The 21,358-nt window shown below is 47.1% G+C and overlaps 1 protein-coding gene and 1 pseudogene across 2 annotated transcripts in view; both read right to left on the bottom strand.

Moving 5' to 3' along the window:
* The window catches only part of HK2 (hexokinase 2), a 64,570-nt gene extending 44,552 nt beyond the window's left edge, over nt 1-20,018 (bottom strand). Inside the window, exon 1 of the mRNA XM_053588636.1 lies at nt 19,499-20,018. Coding sequence (XP_053444611.1) covers nt 19,499-19,561 — 63 coding nt within the window. The 5' untranslated portion in view covers nt 19,562-20,018. The remainder of the gene's footprint in view (nt 1-19,498) is intronic.
* On the bottom strand, nt 6,969-12,109 carry LOC128583365 (metal cation symporter ZIP14-like; annotated as a pseudogene). The gene is made up of 3 exons (XR_008379449.1): nt 12,094-12,109; nt 9,173-11,315; nt 6,969-8,011 (listed from the first exon to the last, which is right to left on the bottom strand). The product of XR_008379449.1 is annotated as a metal cation symporter ZIP14-like (transcript).
* Nucleotides 20,019-21,358: the final 1,340 nt, after the last annotated feature.

Below are 21,358 nucleotides of genomic sequence, written 5' to 3'. Positions count from 1 at the left end.
AGCTCAAAGTCCTGAGAGAAAACCATTTAGGGGACACCGTGTGTACACACATCAGTGAGACTACAGCTGAAAAATACTCACTCTTAGAAGGGAAGGCCCCCTTGGAGTAAAATCCCACTGAACTTAGCATTTGAGTTCGTCTAGTTGGTCTCTCTTCACCTAATCGATAGCCATCTGACCTAGGTTTGAATGCTTCCAAGCCTGAGAGGCTCACTATTTCCCTAAATTCCATTGTTGGTCAACTCTAGTTGAAAGATTTTCCTCAATCAAAGATAAATCTGCTTTAAGATAACTTCTGTCTAATCTCCATTCTGCCACTTGTGATAAGACTTTCCAAATGTGGCTGCACATCAGAATCACATGAGGAGCTTTTTAAAAACAATAAGAATTCCAAAGATCCATACCAGACTAACCAAAGGGACACCTCTCAGCCTGGGAGCACAGAATCTGCCCTTCTCCTCTGGCAGGTTTCCGCTATGACAAGAATATGGTAATGGTGGGCCCTGTTCTGGGCGACACTGCTCACTCATTTTTACCACTTTTCTGCCTAGGGTCCTTGAAAGTGAGTAGTTAAGATATGAGGCCAAGTATGTCTCTGTGAAATAATCCCGTGCTGATCCAGGGTCCCTGGAGTCAGGAAGACAAACCCTGCACTTGTTGTTAAGAAATGTAAGTTGCTGAAAAACAAGAAAATTAAAAAAAAAAAGAAAAAAGAAAGAAATTTAAGTTGCTGGAAACCATCAAAGCAGAATCATTCCAGCCGCCCCTCATTTTGCAGCTGGTGGTGATGAAGAGTTGAGGGCTTTGGCATCAGAAACGTGAGCTGCAGCATTTGTGTGGGGTGTGTGACGCTGGAGGACTCACTCCCCAACTGAGCCCCAACTTCCTCACTATAACTTGGTATGAACACAACAGTCATCTGCATAAGTGAGATAACAAGGGTAGAGCTCTACCTGGCCCCCTTTCCTCCCCACCTCCACCTCTTTCTCCTAGAGGTCTCTCTGCCCAGTGGCACCTTGGAGGATCAAGGATATTTCTCAACCCTATTCACTCATGCTCGAGTTAAAAAAGCCTGGCTGCTTCCCCAAATTGTTCCTTCTCTTTCTGTGGTGTGCATGCAGGCTGCTTCTCTTTAAGTCTCCATCTGGGAGAGAGGAGGAAAGGTGGAGACATTCCAACCTGGGGTGTCACAGGCAGGCCAGAGCAAAGCCTGGCTCAGACACAGGGCTGCTGCCCATCTGCCTGCCTGCCAGGAGGCGAGGGTGTGTGTTAGGCAAAAAGAGATAACAGTTTTAGTTGATATCTATTTAGCAATGGTAAGATTTAAACTTCCTTATTGGGCAATTTTGGTCAGTTTCATTTTTTCCCATGACACAGCAGTCTGACACACTTGTTTCCTCTACAGAATTGAGGTTGGTGGCAGGGGAAGCCCTAAAGAGAACTTCACCCCATCCTAAAGAGGATTTTATAAAGATAAAATAAGTTAATGCCCCAAATGGAAAGCCATTAACACCCATCCCATTAAGTGCCCTCATATTCCTCCAGATCAGCACAAAAAGGAGGGGAAATTCTGCCACAGGAACGATGCAAGGAATGGAGGCAGCAAAAGGTCACCCCCACAGAGGCTCCACTTCAAAGTGGGCAGTGGGCAGGGTGAGTCAGACCCAGCCTTGGCCAGGTATGAGGAAGCCGGGAAGGAAAAGGCCTGGAGTGCAGAGCCAGAAAGGGATCTCAGAGAAACTGAGGCCCTGCACAACTTAGGCCAACTTAGTACAGACTAAGGAATCCTCCTTATTACCCAAGTGAAAAACAACCCTGCTGACCTGAGATGAAATTGTCCATCTCATTTTACAGACCAATTCTAATCAAATGGTTGGTGACCAATGCCTGGATCCCAAGGCCTTTCTGGTCCCGGTGGAACATGGGCCGTGATCAGATTGAAAGCAATATTCCAATGCTGACAGTTTTTATAAGAAGTACTACATGGTACAAATCTTACCTTGAGTACCCGAAGTGGGAAGTGTAGAAGGAAAGTCTAAATCTGTAAGATTCCCATCATTCAGCCCCTGAATCCCTAAATATTACTGCAAACTCAGCATCTCCCACTTATAGCATTTATTGAACACCATTTATATACAAAGCACTACGGTGTACAGAGCATAATTTTAAAAGAAATTCTGGAGATGAATAGTAGTGTTGGTTGCACAACAATGTGAATATACTTAATGCCAGTGGATTATACACTTAAAAATGGTTAAAATGGAAAATTCTGTCATGCATATTTTATCACAGCAAAATTTTTTTACAGTAATCAAGATCCCTGCTCTCTGGGGCTTTATAAGACAGCAAAGAACCTGGCTCATATTGTAGACCCACAAGCGCCTCTGGAATGCACGGAGGGCAGAATCTTGTCAGGTAAGAAAGGAAGCACAGTGGAAGACAGACCATGGGAGGTATCTCAGGTCTAAGTGGCCTGTGGGGCTGGCATTCACAGAAGATGGCTTCCGGGCTAAGCCATCTCAGTGGATAAATGTGGACGTGGAGACAGCACAAGACTCAGGAGGTACCAGCACAAGGCCCAAGATCCTGGAAGATTATGAGTTACTCACCTCACTACATTACATTAGATCCCCACAAAATGCTTATTGGCATAGTTTAATTCTATAACCTTTAATCAAGAGACCACAGGAAGGAAGCATCATGAAGACCTGTCCACAGTGGAAAGCTGCTGTGCTGTTCACTAACACTTCCCTCCCCAGCCAGGAAAAAGTGTGGCTGCCCAGACACATTGTGCTTCCTGCTACAGACCAGTGAGATGACAAGGGCTACCTCCAGAACTGTCCTTTTGCCTTGACTGTCAAAAAGCTGAAAGCTCAGCCGGCGCCTGTGGGTCAGTGGGTAGGGTGCCAGCCCCATATACCAAGGGTGGTAGGTTCAAACCTGGCCCTGGCCAAACTGCAACAAAAAAATAGCCAGGCATTGTGGCGGGCGCCTGTAGTCCCAGCTACTCAGGAGGCTGAGGCAAAGTGAATAGCCAAAGCCCAGGAGTTGGAGGTTGCTGTGAGCTGTGTGACACCACGGCACTCTACCAAGGGCGATAAAGTAAGACTCTGTCTCTACAAAAAAAAAAAAAAAAAAAAGCTGAAAGCTCTCTGCCAAGGTTTCTTTGGTAATCATCCTTGCCCATTTGATGACTCCTTGTTCTAGAAATCATTTTACTGAAAGCTTAACCAAATCACCAAATCCTTTTAATAAGCAAGCAGAATGAAATAATACATGAATGAGCAAATGCTCATCAGTCATTTCTACAGGACACACCCTCCTCATAGAAAGGTACATTCAAGTGATCAAATAGGATAAGAAAATGACTCCAACAAGCTAAGAAGCCTCAGAGTGAAGGATGCAGAGACCCCATGGCACAGCTGAACTTCCTTCTCTAATCTTGGGATATTTCAGCTTTAATATCTAGAATGTCTTCCCAGGCAGCTTTCTTTAACACTTATGTTCTTGTCCTGAACATGGCAACTAGGTCATCTCAATGTTAGGCCAATGTTCCAACCTGGCCTCCTTGCAAGAAATTTAAAAAGGACCGAGGCTTCTGGGTGCCAAGAGCCTTATGACCTGTTCTATCTGTTTTAAATCAACCACAGTCAAAACAGGTATAGGAGATATGATAGCAATAAGAGTGCACCATCCAATAACACATGCAACAGCATAGGTGAATCTCATAGCATGGCATAATGCTGGGTGAAAAAGGCCAGATACAAAAGGGACATGCTGTACAAGTCCACTGATATTAACTACAAAAACAGATCTATGCTGGGCGGCGCCTGTGGCTCAGTGAGTAGGGCGCCAGCCCCATATGCCGAGGGTGGCGGGTTCAAACCCAGCCCCGGCCAAACTGCAACCAAAAAATAGCCGGGCGTTGTGGCGGGCGCCTGTAGTCCCAGCTGCTCAGGAGGCTGAGGCAAGAGAATCGCGAAAGCCCAAGAGTTAAGAGGTTGCTGTGAGCCGTGTGACGCCACGGCACTCTACCCGAGGGCGGTACAGTGAGACTCGGTCTCTACAAAAAAAAAAAAAACAGATCTATGCTGTTAGAAGTCAGGGTAGTGATTATACTTAGTCGTGGTAGGTAGGGGAAGAGGGTGTAGAGACAGAAAGTGGGGCTGGTACTGGTAATAACCTGTTACTGGAACTGGGTGGTGGTTTCTTGGTGTATTCGATTTCCTATGTGTATTATACTTCAATTAAAAAGATGTAGAAAGGCTGAGCACAGTGGCTCACCACTGTAATTCCACACTTTGGGAGGCTGAGGCAGGAGGATCATCTGAGCCCAGGAGTTCAAGAGCAGCCTAAGCAACATGGCAAGACCCCATTTCTATAAAAAACAGAAATATCAGCTAGGCATGGTTGTGCTCACCCACAGTCTCAGCTACTTGGGAGGCTGAGGCAGGAGGATCACTTGAGCTTCAGCTAAGGAGTCTGAGGCTGCAGTGAACTATCATGACACCACTGCATTCTAGCTCTGGCAATAAAGCAAGACACTATCTCAAAAAAAAAAAAAAAAGTAAGAAGAAAAAAAGGCAGGTGGCCCAGACGTGGCTCTATTCTACTACATGTGACCAAAGAGCCAAAAGAGATCAAAGAGGTCAAGAGAGGGAAACCAAGGGAAGATTCAGAATTTAAATCTGTCCACACACAGCCTTCCAGTGACTCAACATGCTGACACATGCTTGCAACTTACCTCCAAAGAATTTCATATTTTTGTATTATTCCTTTGCCAGAGTTTTACCAAAAGTCTTTGACAAGGAAACTGAGACTTAGGGAAGTGTCCCCAACCCCAGGCCTAGTCCCTGGAAGGACCCACAACATCCGGTGGCCAGGCAAGTGCCTCACCTGGGGCCCAGGTGTGTTCATCCTGGGAAAGCCAGGCAACTGCTATCAGTGACCTCATTAATAATAATGCCCGCACAGACTCCTCTTGGGAGTGCTGACGCTGTACAAAGAGCAGCAAGTTTATCCTGTAAAATTGCCAAGGCAGGGCCAGATGTTTCTGATAAAGAGAAAAAAAAAGATGAGCTGGGGAGGAAGACACACCGCCGGACACGGAGCTATTAAGTCTCCTGTCCTCTGAAAGCCCACTGACCAAAGGTAACATTTCCGCTGTGACATTTGCTTTGAATGGGACAAGCAGGACCCTTGTGGGCGCTGCCATGCCACCTCAGGGAGATGGCAGTTCTGACGCACGTGCCTGGGGCTGTGGGGGAGTATGGAGCCGACCAGGGAGGCACACACAAGGCCACTCCTCCAGGATCCTGTTGCACCATTGTGAGTCACAGGGTTTCCTGTTCTGCCAGTTCTAGCTCTCAGCTGCCTCAAGTTACCGCCAGGCAGACCTCAGGCAGCAGCACCTGTGAGGGGTCCAAGACATGGGCACTGGGGCACCCCACCCAGGGTCCTCTGTCCTCAGACATTCTGTTCTGGCTGCGGGCAGCAGTGCAAAGGAGCAATGCACCCCAGACGCACAAGACCCTGCCACAGACCACTCACCTGCAGATACTGAGACACCAGCCTCTGCCAGCAAGGGGCTCAGTCTGCTGGAGGGAGGTACGTGTGTTGACGAGAAATTACAAACTAAAAGTAAGGTCAGACAGTAGGCAGTTTGTTACTGTAATAAAGTATGGATGTACAATGACTTAAATCAGATTAATACAAATCTGAGGAGTATTTGTCTTCAAAAGGTTAGAAACATGTAGATGTTGGCCCCACTGCCTAGGATGTTCTCCTCCTCTGGGCCTAGCAAACTCCCACTGGCCCTCCAGGGCCCAGCACAGATGGCCTCTCCCGCCAGTGCTGCCAATGAGCTTTTGACACCTGTGTCTTTCATCCTCACTGATCCCAGAGGACTAAAAGCAGGGACTACATGTACCCAACTTCTTATCTGTGATGCCAGCAGCTATCTCAATACTTGAGAAATAGAAGGTGCTCAAGAAACCTTGGTGTGGTTTATATACAGCAGGTGTGCAAAGGCAAGAGCGAAGAGATGGAAGAGTAGCCTGATGAAGGGGGAAGAGCTGGCCTGCGCCCTCACTGCACAGGAGCCTGGAGGCCGCATCGTTTCCTCCCCATCTACCTGGTGCCCTGCCTGGCACACTGACCTCCCTAGAGGTCAGACTCTGCCAGGGTCTGTTCCTGAGCCTTCTGCCCCACGGTGGCATGGTTTGTAAGCCCAGGCTGCCACCTGTCTAACTGCTGGGCCAAATCCCTCTGTGTCTGTCCTTCTGCTCCATATCCCAGCCCCAGACTCTCCCAGTCTTCCCCACTCACCCCAAGATCACATCCACCATAGGCAAGGCACCCATCCGCTGCTGCTTGCCCAAGACAATCTGTTTATGACACTGGTACCAGCACACCTGTTAATAGTGCCTTCTTTCACTAATGAAAGTGGCCCAGTTTGGACAAGAAATTATACAGTCCTCTACCCACTAGGCAAATCCTTCCTTTTTTTCTTGGGGAACCCCCACGTAAATGATGAAAGTTCACAATGATGGGGATTAGTAAACCGGAGTCCTGCTCTGGGGCTCACCCTATGTGAACTTGGGCTGGTCCCTTAGTACCCAGCACCTGATTTCCTCAACTATAAAATGAAGGGTTTGGGCTATAATGATCCCAATGGTTCACTGGGATCCCAGCTGGCACCTGACATATGACCCCATGCAACTGAAACAAAACTGACCATCTCTAGTTGTCCTGAGCAGCTTTATGCTGGGGGCTAAGAGCAGCCACTCTGGAGTCAGATTGCCTGAGACTGAATTCTGGCTTTCCCCTAGGCCAGGTACTGTCCCCAGTTGTGCCTGGCCTCTTCAGGCCTGAGGGTGGCCTGAGTTACTATAATACAAACAACTGATGGGACACAGCTAGAGGGCTGTGGAGGGGACTGAGACAGGAAAAAAGAATTTTTTCTTTTTACAGAATATATAGCTTTATTTACAGAATCTTACAAACAAGACATTTACAGTTCATATAAGTTAATTTCCTTTTCTAATTTCTTCTCATAACACCTAAGTTTTGAAAAAAATACTGTGATGGAATTGCAGAACTGTAAAGGTGAATATGAACAATAAAATCTTAACCTCTCGTGCAAAAATCAGACTTTTCTTAAAAAGCAGATTTCCAACATATTACCATCTCTTTGGAAGAAAACTTACTAAAAACAGATCTTAGGTTGCCTAAAAACCTTCTTTTTTAAACCCTCCAGGAAGGATGAGCAAGAAAGGAATAACTCCAAGGTGACAAAAGATACAAAATACCTTTAGGGCAAGGACAATGGCAACCTGCCCATCCAGGGAGTAGGTGGGAAGTAGCAGAGCCCCTGTTCCTGGCTTACCATTCCTGCATGAGACATACTTTCCTTGCTAACATTTGTAGGAGCTGGTCCACCCAGAAAAAGGGAAGCTGAAGCTGCTAATGCCAGGGGTGATAAAGTCCTCAAAACAACTCTTCACATCTTGGACTCTGATATGTGCAAATCCTTAAAACACCAAATAAAATATTTAAAAGTCAAAAAGAAGTTGCCCCATTTTCAACTCATGAGGCAAATCTGTTGTCATTGGCAACTTACAAATCGGTCGGATGATGTGAGTGTCTCCACCCCTCCTAAGCACCAGCTAGGACTGACCTCTGCTCCAAATATAGTTTAAAGAGGATTTCTCTTTGAGGCAGCTGTCTATGAAAAGAAATTTCTTAGCTTAATACAGGTGTGTGCAAAAAGGAAAAGCACCCTACTATTTCATATTTTATTTTTTAATTTACTAAAGATTACATTTTTGAGCTCATCTCCCAAACTAGAAACCCCATAACTCTAACTTGGCATTCTACTCCCCAGGGTATTTATAAAGAATGACAGGATATACTGGGAATGCTAAAATTACCGATGTAATGCAGCAATGTAAGTGAAGTAAAGCAAAATTTTCCAGAGTCTTAAACTTCGAGTGCTATTTTCTGCTAGCTCCTGAAAACAGTTTGAGAAAAATAAAACAGAAACGAAGATTCATTTTAAAACAAAAAATAATAATATAAAAAGTTAAGATTCCAACATTCAAGGAATTGGTTCTTTGGTAAAACTGGGCCATAATCCTATTGGGAGTCAGTCCTGATATTTAATCTAGAATCTTGGTTGCTGAAGTTTTCCTCTTTCTTCAGCCTTTTCTCAAATCTATCAAAGTCAACAGGCAAGGTAAGGAAAAAACTTTTAAGTATTACCAGCAGTTTTCCTGCTCTTATTCTTTTCAAGAATGTTCCTGGTTTGTGGGATGTTTCCCAAGAAGAAAGAGCAAAACAGATGCTGCTTTTAATGACAGAGAGTGGACAGTTTTTCTGTGCAAGAAAAGAAAAATACAGGTGTTGGCAATGAACCAGCACTGTTGATAGCCATGAATACAAATCTGTTTGCAAACATGGCCCTAGGCTGCAGGAGAGATTGGCTCCCCAAAGTAGCTAAAGAATCTCATATTATCAATAAGATAATAATAAACCAGTTCACCTAGTGAACCTGGAGATTAGCTCCCAATGAAGCCAGAGTTCTAAGGTGAGGGCTCCACAGCGCCTGAGGCTGGCCTATAGTTTCATGGATATGTATATCCATCTATTTTCTGGAAAGAATTAGAGCAGTTGATCTTCAATTCAATACAGAATTCAGTCTTTTTGTGGGGAGAAGAGAGGAAGTGGTAACATAGAGAAGATATTTAAAACTCATTTACAGCATAATCATCAAGGCCACCATTCTGCAAACATCCACAGTGCCCCAATCCAAGTTTCTGACCCGGTAGGTCAGAGTCCTCCATTATTTGTACTTTTATTTATACAATTAGCAGATCCCAAATTTTGCCTGCACTGATTCCATTTCTGATGACCAATCCTTGTCTAAGTAGAACATTAACTGAAGCCTCATTCTACAAGTCAGGGGAGGATAGTTTGTGCAGTTTCCCCTCTAACACCTTGTTTGTGCTCAGAATGTGCTTCTGGAGAGGCAGCTAAAAATTTCTCAGAAGACGAAAGAGGAAGGGAAGGTAGAAATTACAGCAAAACCAATTATTTTCTGGCAGAGCTCCTGATCCTCCATTCTGTCAGTGAAAGAAGGGGTCCAGGCAACTACACCTCCATATTACCTCACCTGGATGGCCAGGAACAGCAGGTGCTGCCTCAGGACCTATATTCAGCGCCCCAGTGGGAACAAAGGAGCCTCTTGACAAGATATGCATTGTCTGCGTCCTCATTCTACTTCCCCTCTCTCTCGGGAAGATCCCTGCCCCTTCTCCAACCCGACTTCTCTGCTCTGATTTTCAGTTCTCTTAGAGAAGTAATAGGCAACAGAAAGAACAGACTTTGCACAAGTGGGAAGGATTCCTGTTTGTTGTCTCTTCACTTGTGAGACGGGGTAGATCCGGTTTGAAACTGGGCAGCTTGAGGTCCAGGACACACACTTAGACTCATGGGCCCAAAACTTTGGATTCACCTCTTGATATTTCTAACTCAAGATTAACCCCTGGCTGTATTTCTGCATTGTTAGGAAAAGGATTCAAAATCTTTCAGCAGTGGTTCCAAGAGAAAAAGGCCAGAGTGATCAGAAAAAAAAGTTAGGCTCGTCAAGAAGCTGCATTCAGGTTCCAGAATCACTGTGAGAAAAGGAGAGGAGAGGGTGACAGGCACTACCAAGAGACTGGTTAGCACAGTGGCTTATTCCTAGGATAGAACATTTTAAAAACAGTTTGACATTTGAATGCAGGAATACAGTCTGCATCAATTCTTATGAGAATTGCCTCTTCCGTGGTGCTTCATGGATGCTGAGTCCTTGAGCCTGGGATCAGGCAGCCCAGGGCCTACCCAATCTGGCTCTGTCCTGATTATATATATAGTGAGTACCAACATGATGGTGAGCCAAGTCAAGAGGCTTGGGTTCTGGGTGACAAAGGGGATCAAGATGATGCCCTTCCTTTCATCCTCTTGGCAGGCCAGAGAAATACACAAAAACATTCCTCCAGCCAGCACAAAAATCCAGTTGGCAGAGAAGTGGCTGCCGGCCAGGATGCCAACGACCAAACTCATGGAGTAGCAGCAGGTGGAAAGGAAGCTGAAGAAGACATTCATCTGAGCATTGAGCCGAATAACAAAGACTCCCAGCTCATGCAGGGATTCCTCAGAGAGGATGGCCACTGAGGTACTGATGCCTTGGAAAACAGATACAGTAAAGGAAGCATCAATGGCCTGGCCATCAATGAAACTATGGAGGCCATTACTCAGGATGATCGTCAAGGCCAGACTGCTGACACCTTTTAGCCAATAATAGGTGCTCTAGGAAGCCTGCAGGTCCTGCATGCAGAGTAAGGCTGCTGTGACCTTCTTGTCTACCATGGGCCTTGCCACTCAGATCGCTGTTGCAGTGTTGAAGAATCACGTGGTCCAGAATTCCCTCTGCAACTTTTCCATCATTGTCTTGCTCCTTGTCCTTTAAAGACAGGGTCTCAGAGACATAATGGCAATGTCTGTGCGATGTTCATTTTTCTGCTTAAAAAGCATCTTCAAGACCTTCTCTGTGAAAAAGAAAAGATAAAAGCTCCCAAACACCACTGTAGACTTGGAGACATAATAATATTCCAGAGGTTGAAACCAAAAGCCTCAGGATGAACTGGAAGGCGGCGTTGGAGTAGAGGGTTCCAATCACCAGAGCTGTGAGGTACAGAAAGCAGCCTCTTGTAAGAGGTCTTCTTCATGACAGACACCATGCTGGCCCCCATGCAAGACCAGAGGGAGACGATGGCCACACAGGAGACCTAATCACCACACTTCTACTGCACTTGGCTCCTGGAACTCACTCCTCCCAATCCAAGATGGGGCACTGCAACTGTGGGCAGCAAAGAGTCTTCCAGAAGCAAAGCACATCGAGAGGCTCCTCTGGCCCTGCACAGGCAGGGTAACATTCTTCTAGCCCACTCCAACATCTAGTGCTGAGCAAGGCCTTCAGCCGCTGCAGAGTGAGGCTATCACCCTTGCCATAGTGATGCATAAGCTCCTGCAGGAAAGCAGAGGTGCTGATGGCTGGCATAATCAGGGACCCAAGGACAAAGCATGAACCTCAAGAGCAGCTTTCCATGAGCTGAGTGGTGCCAGCAGGAGGCCACTGTGGAAGGCTGGGTGCAGCAGCTTCAAGGCGACTAAGTTAGCCCGGAGCTCCAGAGAATGGCAGAAGGCAGCACAGCCTCGCCCACAAGACTCCAGGTGGTGCCAAGGCCCCAGGCAGTCCGCCAAGGCAGAAGAGCCTTAGTCCATGCCTCATGCAGTTAGCCTGAACACCCCCTCCCTAAACCTGAGATGGGAAAATTTGAGAGGAAGCAGGAAGAGGAAGTCCTTCAAGTAAGAACAAAGGAAAAATGGCAGCTTTAAATGCCCTCATTTAACTCTAATTAAAACTGTCAGATGATAAAACATCTGGCCTCATTCCTTTATCAGGCAATATGGAGATGCCAGAAGGAAGAGGCTAGGAACACGGACCACCTCCAGGCCTTCTAGGCAAGGATTCTGAAAGGGGCAGGAAGACTGGGTAGGTGGGGGGCGGGTGGGCTCCAAGTTCTACGAGCCTTGAGTCACTCTCTTGGTTAACCCTGCAATGAGGTTACCAAGGTCTGTCCAGGAAAAGGAACATCAAGGAAATCCTTAAAGATCCACAGACAAAAGTACAAAATGTGTGACCACCCCTAAAAGAAGGTAGCACTTCAGAGAAAATGAAATTCTCTGTCCAGAGAGCAGGGCCGTGACTCCTAACACCTGACTTGGATAACACAAAGGCTGCTCACGGGGTTGATGGATGGGGGGGTTCCACATACTCTGTTGGGCCATACCTGGAACCCGGGGCACCCCAATGTCAGCAGGAGGGGACACACTGAACAGCCCAGAGTTGGGAGAAATTTGGGGCAAGAGCTCTCTGCTAAGCCCCAAGATAGCAGGGGAACCTCACCCAATGTGCAAAAAAAAAAAAAAAAAGGTGAAAGTGGTTGTTTCCTTCAGTGACACTTCATGAATCAGTGGATCCGAACTTACCATGGCCCAATCCCATGACAGCAGCACAGGGCACTGGTTTCCCCAGTGAGAAGCCAGAGTCTGGGGCAGAGGTGAGGATGGGGAGCAAGAATCTAACTGGCAAACTCCTAAACTTCTCCAGCAGAAGTTAGCAGCCTCAGCAACTGCCCTCAGAAACCTCTGCCCTCCTCTGGGAAGTTACTGAGGGGAGGGCGGGTTAGGTTTCTCCCGTGAAAAGGAGTTTCAACGCTGTGATCACTCAGCATAGCCGTGTCTGTCATGGGATATCAAAGAAGATGCTTCAACCTGAGATGCACCCGTGTACAAGGTGTCCCAGAAACCTTCGAATGGGGGTACTGCTTCTCAGAGGACCAGAAGGAAAGCAAGTTAGAGGAAGAGCTCAAAGATGAGTCTGCTATGCCCAGAAAAGTGGTTTTAGAATTTGAAACGGACAATGAGGATACTTCTTTCTTCCCTGGCTTCAGGAACTTCCCAGCCTTCTGCGCTCTCTGTTCTCTGACCCAATCCAATATCAGACAGATGGCGCAAATGAGCCTGGACCCACACTACCTAAAAGGAGCCCCTGGGAATTACCCAAGTCAAAGCAGGATCTCTGTTCACTCCTGTCAAGATGGAGAGGGAAAGAAAGTATCTTTATGGACAGATGCTGCTTGTGTTGCAATGGGGTTACATCCCAAAGGGTTTAAATTGAAAATGCTTTTCATACACCTAATCTACCAAACATCATAGCTTAGCCTAGCCTACCTTAAACATGTCCAGAACACTTACATTAGCCCATAATGGGGTAAAATCATTCAACGCAAAACCAATGTATGATCAAGTGTTGAATATCTCATGTAATTTATTGAATACTGTACTGAAAGTGAAAACAGAATGATTATATGGGTACCCAAAGTATGGCTTCTATTCTATGTGTATTATTTCCATAACATCATAAAGTCTCAAAAAATCACTAACTCAAACCATCATAAGTTGGGGACCATCTGTACCAATATTTAATATATAAAGTATTGACTATATGTTAGGCACTATTCTAACAGCTTCACATATATTAACTTTCTTTCTCTTTAATCCCTACAATGACCCAATTAAAGTATTATCCAAACAATCTCTCCACTTTACAAGAGAAGAAAACCGAGGCTCAGAGAGGTGTATCACATAACTAGCCCAAGCTCACACTGCTTTTTATGCAGCAAGCCAGGATTCAACTCCAGGAAGCCTGACCCTTCTTCCCAAGGAGCCTCTCTCAATAATGCGGGACTGTCCCTCAGTAGGTGTCCCAGCCCCTCGAGCTTGCTCTCTAGCCAGGGTAGCTTCTGAGCTCACATTCTGCCAACTCACATGTCTGTCTTGTTTGGAAGCCTGGCAGATGCCTGGCCTCCATAGAAACTCCAGCACAGCCAGGGTGCCATCTACTGAGGACAACTGAGCAGACTTCTTTCCCACTGGCTTCCTGATGAACTTGCATTGCCTATTTTTCTGGCTGAGACACAGCAACTGGCTCCTGCCCCCTGGAAACATGTCCTTCAATGAGGGAACATGGGCATCTGCTGACTGCAGTGGACTGGAGATCTCACCTTAAGTTCATCGTTCGTAAAAGCCAATTCCCACTATGATTGTCCCATGCCATGGCACACTGATGACAGCTGAGGGCTCTGCTCCCACCTGGGGCTCCTAACTAACTGTTTGACCATGAGATACACACTTGAAAACTGAAGAGGGTAGGGGATGGGTGGACCATGTTCTTCTAAAACAATTTCTCAGCCTCAATACTATAGACATTTTGGGCCAGATAACTCTTTGGGGGAGCAGGGACCTGGTATCCTAAACACTGTGTCATATCCAGCATCATCCTAGCCTCTACTTACTAGCATCTCATCCATCTGCAACAACCAAAAATGTCTCCAGACATTGCCAAATTCCACTGGGGGCCAAAAATCACTCCTAGTTGAGACTATTGATCTAAAGGAATGCCTAACAAATGCAAGCAGTGTGACTTAGTCCTTTGTATTCTCAATGAATCCCCGGCAATTAAAAAAAAAATAAAAACAAGCTTTGCCCCTAAAATTTTGGATAAGGTAGAAACTCTTTCTGAAAGGCTGGGATAGCCTCTCAAAGAAGAGAAAAAATAACTTATCTGGCCCAAAATGTCAACAGCACCAAGGCTGGAGGAAACTGCTTTAGAAATAAGCAGAAACAGCCAGTTCATGGCAAGGAAGCATGGCACGTGATCCGTGTGAACTCTGGGGTTTGATTTGCCCCTTTTCTGCTTTGAAAAGGCAAAGGCAGACAACATACAGTGTTGGAAAACAAACCAAACTTGCTGACTTCCAAACTCAACAATGATAATGAGGAACCTCTTATCAGGAGCTGGTCTTTTAAACCGGAAGCATCTGAACAAAGGAAGCCAGTTTTCTGGGCCTCGCAGGTTCTCTCGCTACATCAGATCTTCTTACTCCAGTTGCCACATTTTCATGCCCCCTGGATTAGGACCCCCAGCTGCCCTAACATTCCCCAGAGTGCTGGAAAAGTTCCACTTCAAAAAGTGATGTTTAAAAAAAAAGTTGGCTTTGGCTGAGCAGCTTCAGAGGGAATTTTAATTCATTCAAGGGTGGGGAAAAAAAGGAGGGGCTTCTTAGCATTCTCTGAAATAGAAGTTTAACAATATAATACAAATGGAATAGTTAGCAAAAGCTTCAAAGTATTCCTACTACCATCAGTTGTCTTCTGAACAGGAGAAGGGATAGTATTGGGGTAAGGATACTAAGACGTTACAAGTTGAACCAACGAGACAAATCATACCTATCAATTTCAGTTTCCCCCATGAAAATTAACTTAGCCAAAAATAATCTTATTAAGGTTTTAATCTGTAGTTGACTCTCGACACTTTACTCTCATATCTAGAGATTACTGGCACATTACAGGTGGCCAAAATGTTCCTTTAGGTCTTTAACTCTATACCCACCCATGATAATACACCCTCTTTTGACTCAGTGGCCATTAATTATCTTTTCCTGAAGTCTTATCTCTGAGGACAACAGAAAGGTTTATCAGTTTTTGTTTTCTGCAGAAGGCCTTGCTCCCATAGTAGGTTCTCAAAAAACATTAAAATTTTTGGCTACCTTGGACTCTGTTGAATCTTGGCATCCAAGATATTCCCCTCCAGGCCTTAGTAAGCAATCTATATTACAGGATTCCAATAAAAATGGCTTTAGCCTGCTCATGTTAAAACAATGTGGTAAATGGCTAAAGAAAGGGGTATACACTTCATTTCACTTCTGTGGTTAACCCTAATCCTCATTCTTAAAAGACAAGATCCCAGGGGGCACCTGTGGCTCAAAGGAGTAGGGCGCCGGCCCCATATACTGGAGGTGGCGGGTACAAAACCCAACACTGGCCAAAAAACTGGAAAAAAAAAAGACAAGATCCCATATCTGATATATTAATTTACCTCAATTAATATAAAAACAATCTTCTGTCTCTTCAGACAGGACTCGAACCTTGATTACAGGAGGACAGGAAACTTTTACTCATTCCTCTCCCCTTAAGATCAGCTCAGAACATGATTAGCCTCAGAACATGCTTTGGGTGAAGAAAGAATCCTTTTTCTTTTTCTTTGAGACAGAGCCTCAAGCTAGCGCCCTGGGTAGAGTGCTATGACATCACAGCTCACAGCAACCTCCAACTCCTGGGCTCAAGCAATTCTCCTGCTTCCGCCTCCCAAGTAGCTGGGACTACAGGGGCCCACCACAACGTTCAGCTATTTTTTGGTTGCAACTGTCATTGTTGTTTGGCGGGCCTGGGCTGGATTTGAACCCGCCAACTCAGGTGTATGTCTTAGCCGCTTGAGCCACAGGTGCTGAGCCTGAACAAAGAATCCCGAGAACTGCCTTTCCCTCTAAGTGTCCACCCACACACCCATCCCTTTGACCCAGGGCTAACCACCCCCAGCTGCCTCCCACCCTCCTCCACTTCCTGCAGCTCTCACTCAGCTTCTTTATAGGGGAAGATCCTCTCCTTCATTCCCGCACTAACTCAGCATCTCACCAGTGGCCAGGAACTATCGTGACAAAAGCAAAAACCCAGGATCCTTCTTGTCCTGAGGAAGGAACCCAAACTAAAAACCAACTCTAATGTATGATGGAATGAAACAAATGCCATGCGAGGTTCAAGGGCACTAATGTAGGTACACAGGAAGGGGAGGAGGTAGAGAGAGTTGAGAGAGGGGACAGCATTTGAGCTAGAAAAGGTTAAAAGGGAAAAAGACAAGCAAAGCATTCAAGTTCACAGAAAGAACAAGGAATAAAGGACCTAGTATGCACAGGCATGACAGGATGGAAATTAAGTTTCTGGGAATGAAAGGATGGAGAGAAAGGTAAGGCTGAGATGGGAGGAGAGGCATCGGGGGTATTCAGCAGCCAGTGCAGTTGTAGAAGCCTTCTGAAATGATCCAGTCTGGCTCAAGAAAAGAAACTAGAAGCAGGGAAATCCTTAGGAGGCCTCTAAAGTAGCCCAGAGACCAGTTAACAAAGTCAGAAGGGAAAGTTTGTGAAAATGAATCCAAGGCTCTCAGCTGGAATAGCCAGAGGGTACTAACTCATGTCATTGATCAAACAGGAGAGCTAGTTCCTTTTGTGGGGAAAGGATGAGGGTACTACCAGCATCCATGAGAGGACACAGGTGGGGCCTATGAGCCCACTAATGTTCCCCAGAGGCAGACAAGTATGTGGTCATGAGCACAGTGCTCTGGAACCACCTGTGTGGCTTCAATCCCCAGCTCTTACAAAAAAGCTAGTGACCGTGGGCAAGTTACTCTAGGCCTCAGTTCCTCACCAGCAAAACAGATGCTGATAACAACTGTACTTACCTCATGAGGTTGGTGTGAATGTAAATAACTTAATATATGTAAAGAGCTTAGAAGGTCCCAGGTACACAGTAAATGCTCTGTGTTTGCTCTTGAATTCCAAGTTCAAGAACAAACACAAATATTCACTTTTGCCAAATGAGAGACTCTCTTGTCTCTCATGCAGCAAACTATGGACTTCCATCAGGAGACAAGTGGTCCTGCTGGGCAGGTAAACCTAAGCCTTCCCTGTGTCCTCAGACAATAACCCAGAATATGTAAAATGATGTTTTCACAAATGGATTTCAGAGGAATCCAAATCAAAAGATCTTTTCAAGAGACTATAAAATTAAACTCAATCTTCATCATTCTCTCCTAATTCTTCCCTCCAACAGTAATGCAGAAACATGGCTCCAAAATATTTTCTCATTCTCTTCCTATTTCCTATCTAATTGCAGCTGGTACAAAACAGCTATGCTCACCTAAGCAGGGAGTCTAAGTTAGAGGTTCTGGACCCCTAGTGAGTTAAAGGCCTGATTCTATTCTGCCCCCATTGGTAATTTAAAGGAAATGCACACATGTCTCAGGAACATTTCTCAGGCAGAAAGGTGGCTGCTGCCAAGGTAAAGAATTTGATAGGAGGGATGATTTCACTTTGTGGTGGTTAATCATCACAATCTCATAAGTGAGCAAGCCTGCTGTCATCATCTGCATTTTTGAAAAAGAAATGGGTTATCCAAAGAGACTCAGAATCCCGTGGTTAAATAGTCCACAAGACAAGGATTAGAATTCACTTCCAGATACCTTGGCTAATGCCCTTTCCACTCTGGGACTAGAGAGATAACCTCCATCCCCAATGATAGTGATAAAACTCCACTGAGTTTCCAGTGCTAGTGTCTCCCACTGGATTGGGAACAGTAAATTTATACAAGAATTCAAATGTCCTCGGGGTGACGTCCAACTGAGAAGACATTCCTAAGATTATGGAATGGAAACTCCACTTAGTATTTTGGGACTTGCCAAGACATAATATCCTTCACCAAGAGTTAACTCATATCTTGGAAGCTGAGAAGTTGCCAAGACCCTGCCAGCTCAAAAACACGTTGTTAAGTAAACTGAAGTAAAATGTAGAGCCACGTCCCAGGAATAAGTTAGAGAGTAACAACCGTTTATGAACATGGTAAAACTCAAGACAACCTGCCGCCCTCGACTCCTTCCTCCACTCTGAGGCTGAGTAACATCAATTTTTATGTGGAGGTTCATCTGCCCTCATTACATCAATATGGAGGAAACCCATCATCTTCTCTTTTGCCCTCAGGACCGCCAGAATGGGAATACGGGCAGGTTGCCCCACGGAACGATAATGTCAAGACTTTTTCCCAAAAATGTGTTCCCACCAGACACTGAAATTTCAAGCATGTAATTGAGCAACGTTCAGTCATTGCCACACAGCACTAAAACAACCCCATTAGCCACTCCCCAGCTCATCCTCTACCTCAAATCCCCAGCCAAGGCTCTGGCTCAAAGCCAAACCCTTAATATCGGGCCTTTCAGAAACTGAATTCAGAGAGTGCCCCCAGCCCGGCCCAGCTCTGGTCCCACCCACTTTCCCCGAGGCAGGGAGATCCAGGTTCTCCAGAGGGCCCGAGGCGCTTTTTTAATGTACACGATCGGGCCAGGGAGAGAGCTCCGGTGGTGGGGACGCTGAAAGCCATGTGGGCACAGACCGGTCGGGGCCTAGGGCAGGAGGAAAGCTCACTTTCAGAACGGCAAAAACCTTAAGAAATTTGGGATGAGGGGCTGACCCTCTCCGAGTAACTTTTAGGAGCAAACTAGAAAGTAACAAAGTCTCCCCCAGACTAGGAGGCCGGGCCTGGGGACGCGAAGCGGGGCGGTCCCGAGGCAGTCCCGGGGGTGGGGGATGGATATACGCCCCTCAGTTCCGGGAGCCGCAGTTCCGGGAAGGGGGCGCGGCGGGAGGAGTTCCTTTACCCCCTTTCCAGATCCTTTCCGAGGCGGCTTCTCTCCAAGCCTACCTCCGCAAGGCCGCAAGGAAAGTGAAGGGGAACCGCTTGTCCCCTAAACGTGGTCCTGAAACGCGCGAGAGGTGCCCGGTAGCCCCACAGAGGGAGAGGAGCCTCCTCCCCCAGGCCACGATTCTCCCCACGTGCTCCCGCCGGAACTCGGGCTGCAGAAGGGGGGGCTCCTCCCACGTGGGCCTAGCCATCCCGGACTCCGTGCGGGATGCCCGCCCCAATAGAAACAGAAAAAAGTGTCTAGGGGAAAGACGAGAGCGCGTTCCGGACCGCAGGCATGGAGACAGCCCGGCGGTGCGCGCGCCCCGGCGCCTCGCACGCGCTCAAACGCAAGCCGGTGTCTAGCAGACGTGGCTCTTCTCGCCCAGGAGTTTCTCGGCTGCTCAGACTTTTTCCTGGTCCTCGTCCTCGTCCTCGTTCCGGAGAGCGGGGAAAGCGGGTCTCCGCAGGGTAGAGAAGGAGAGTCCCGAAGACCACGTCACTTTTATCAGAAGCAAGCCAGTTGCCTCCGACCTCGCTGACTTACCTTCTGCACTTGGTCATGGTTGAGCTCCGTGAAGAAGTAGGCGAGCAGATGAGAGGCAATCATCCTGCCGTGGCCCGACGGCGCCGAGTTGGGAAACCAAGGCTGGAGTGCGTGCAGGGAAGGCGGACGACACGGTCCAACCGCTTTGTATCTGCGCTTGGCTGCGGGTCGGGAGCGGAGAGTCCGGGTGGCACACAAAGAAGGCTAACGGCGATGGCGCGCCCGGCTGGGGAAGATCTTGGGTCTCTAGTTAGGTTTCTGGAGTCCCAACTCTAAGAAGTCGCTTAAGTATCACTCCTGGAGACGTGTCCGGTTGTCCCACGCCAAGACGCTAACTTCAGCCACAAAATCACTAAGGTTCAACTTGAGAAGAGTCGCAGCCCCGCTCCACTAGGGCGATCGGACTTCTCAAGCTCCCACGCGCGATGCTCCGGCTGGCAGATCTTCTTAGCTGGATGACACAGCGTCGCTAGCTGCGGCCCGGGACTGCTGCGCTGGAGTTCGGTGCAACAATGTGGCTTATTGAGGGGCTGCCGGCTCGCGGGTAGCCGAGTCAGTGACGTGTGCGCGCCCATTGGTTGCACGGGGAGGGTGTGTGCTCCGCGGGCCGCCCGCCGTCGTGGTGCAGCCAATCAGCGCGCACAGCCCGCAGGCGCGGCCGCTCAGACACCCGAGCCGGCCCGCTGGAGAGGCGCGCCTGGGCGGGGGGCGGGGCCGAGCGCCAGGGATGGGACGTGTGGTCCGTGGCTAGAGGCTGGAGCGGAAAGGCGCCTGAGCCACCGCCTGGTCAGGTTCTGTCATGGGTGGGGACGCGTGATCATGGGTCCGGGGTGTAAGACGGCTGGAAAAACGGATCACTGGACCAGCACACGCCCTGTGAGGAAAGACACCACATGGCTGGTACGTTGGGATCCTACGAGCGGTTCCTATTGCCCCGTCACACGTCTGAAACATCCTAGTTCTTACCTATCATGGCACAACCAGTTTGCTCAACGCTGATGCAAAGTGAGCCACCTTACTTGCTGCTTACTCTGTGCCAGGCAATACAAAAGTTGACCTATCTAACCTCACCACTGATAGGTTTTACTAACCCCGTTTCACATGAGGAAACTGAGGCATAGGGCCGTTAAAAGACATGCCCACAATCACATAGCTAATAAGTAGCAGAAGGAGAAAAGAACTGTGTCCATCTGACTTTAAGACTGTGTTCTCTTCCCCCATTTTCCTAACCTGCCTCTCTAAGAGGCAGGGAAGTAGAAGGCGGGAAAGAAGCATTCTCTGCAGCACTGAGACTGATGCCTGGGTGAAACTCTGCTCCTTGGTAAATGTATAACTGGATCCTGGGTGTGTGTGGGATGGGAGGCTGTAAGTCTTACAGATGCTGAAAGGAGTGGAAGCCAGAGCCACAGCTAATGCCTGGCACTAAACTCCATTGACTAGATAGATAGATGCAAGAATGAAATACCAACTTCAGCAGACACAAGATCGGTGCTGGTGGAGAATGGCAAGCCTGGGATTGGGCAAGTGGCAGTGGAGGGAAGATGAAGGCCTGCTTGGTTAGACTGAGGAGTTTCTCTTTCCCTCAAACATCAGGGTACTATCTACAACGTGTATAGACTTATTATACAAGTAATAAATTCTTGTTGCAAAAATAATAATATATGATAACCAAAAACAAAAACATCTATGATCCAGCAAAACTTCTTGAAAGCCATGTACCTTGTCCAATACACATCCTCACCCCTCCTTCCCTGCACTCCAAAGTCGGGCCCCAAATGCTTTTGCCATAGTCACCAAATCATCTGCATGTTGCCAAATCTCGTGTTCTCTCCTCTTCCCTGCCCTGGTCGTCTTCTGCCT

The sequence above is a fragment of the Nycticebus coucang genome, chromosome 4 (assembly GCF_027406575.1).
Source record: "Nycticebus coucang isolate mNycCou1 chromosome 4, mNycCou1.pri, whole genome shotgun sequence".
In the NCBI taxonomy this organism is placed as follows: domain Eukaryota; kingdom Metazoa; phylum Chordata; class Mammalia; order Primates; family Lorisidae; genus Nycticebus; species Nycticebus coucang.
This window is presented reverse-complemented; position numbering and strand designations above follow the sequence as displayed.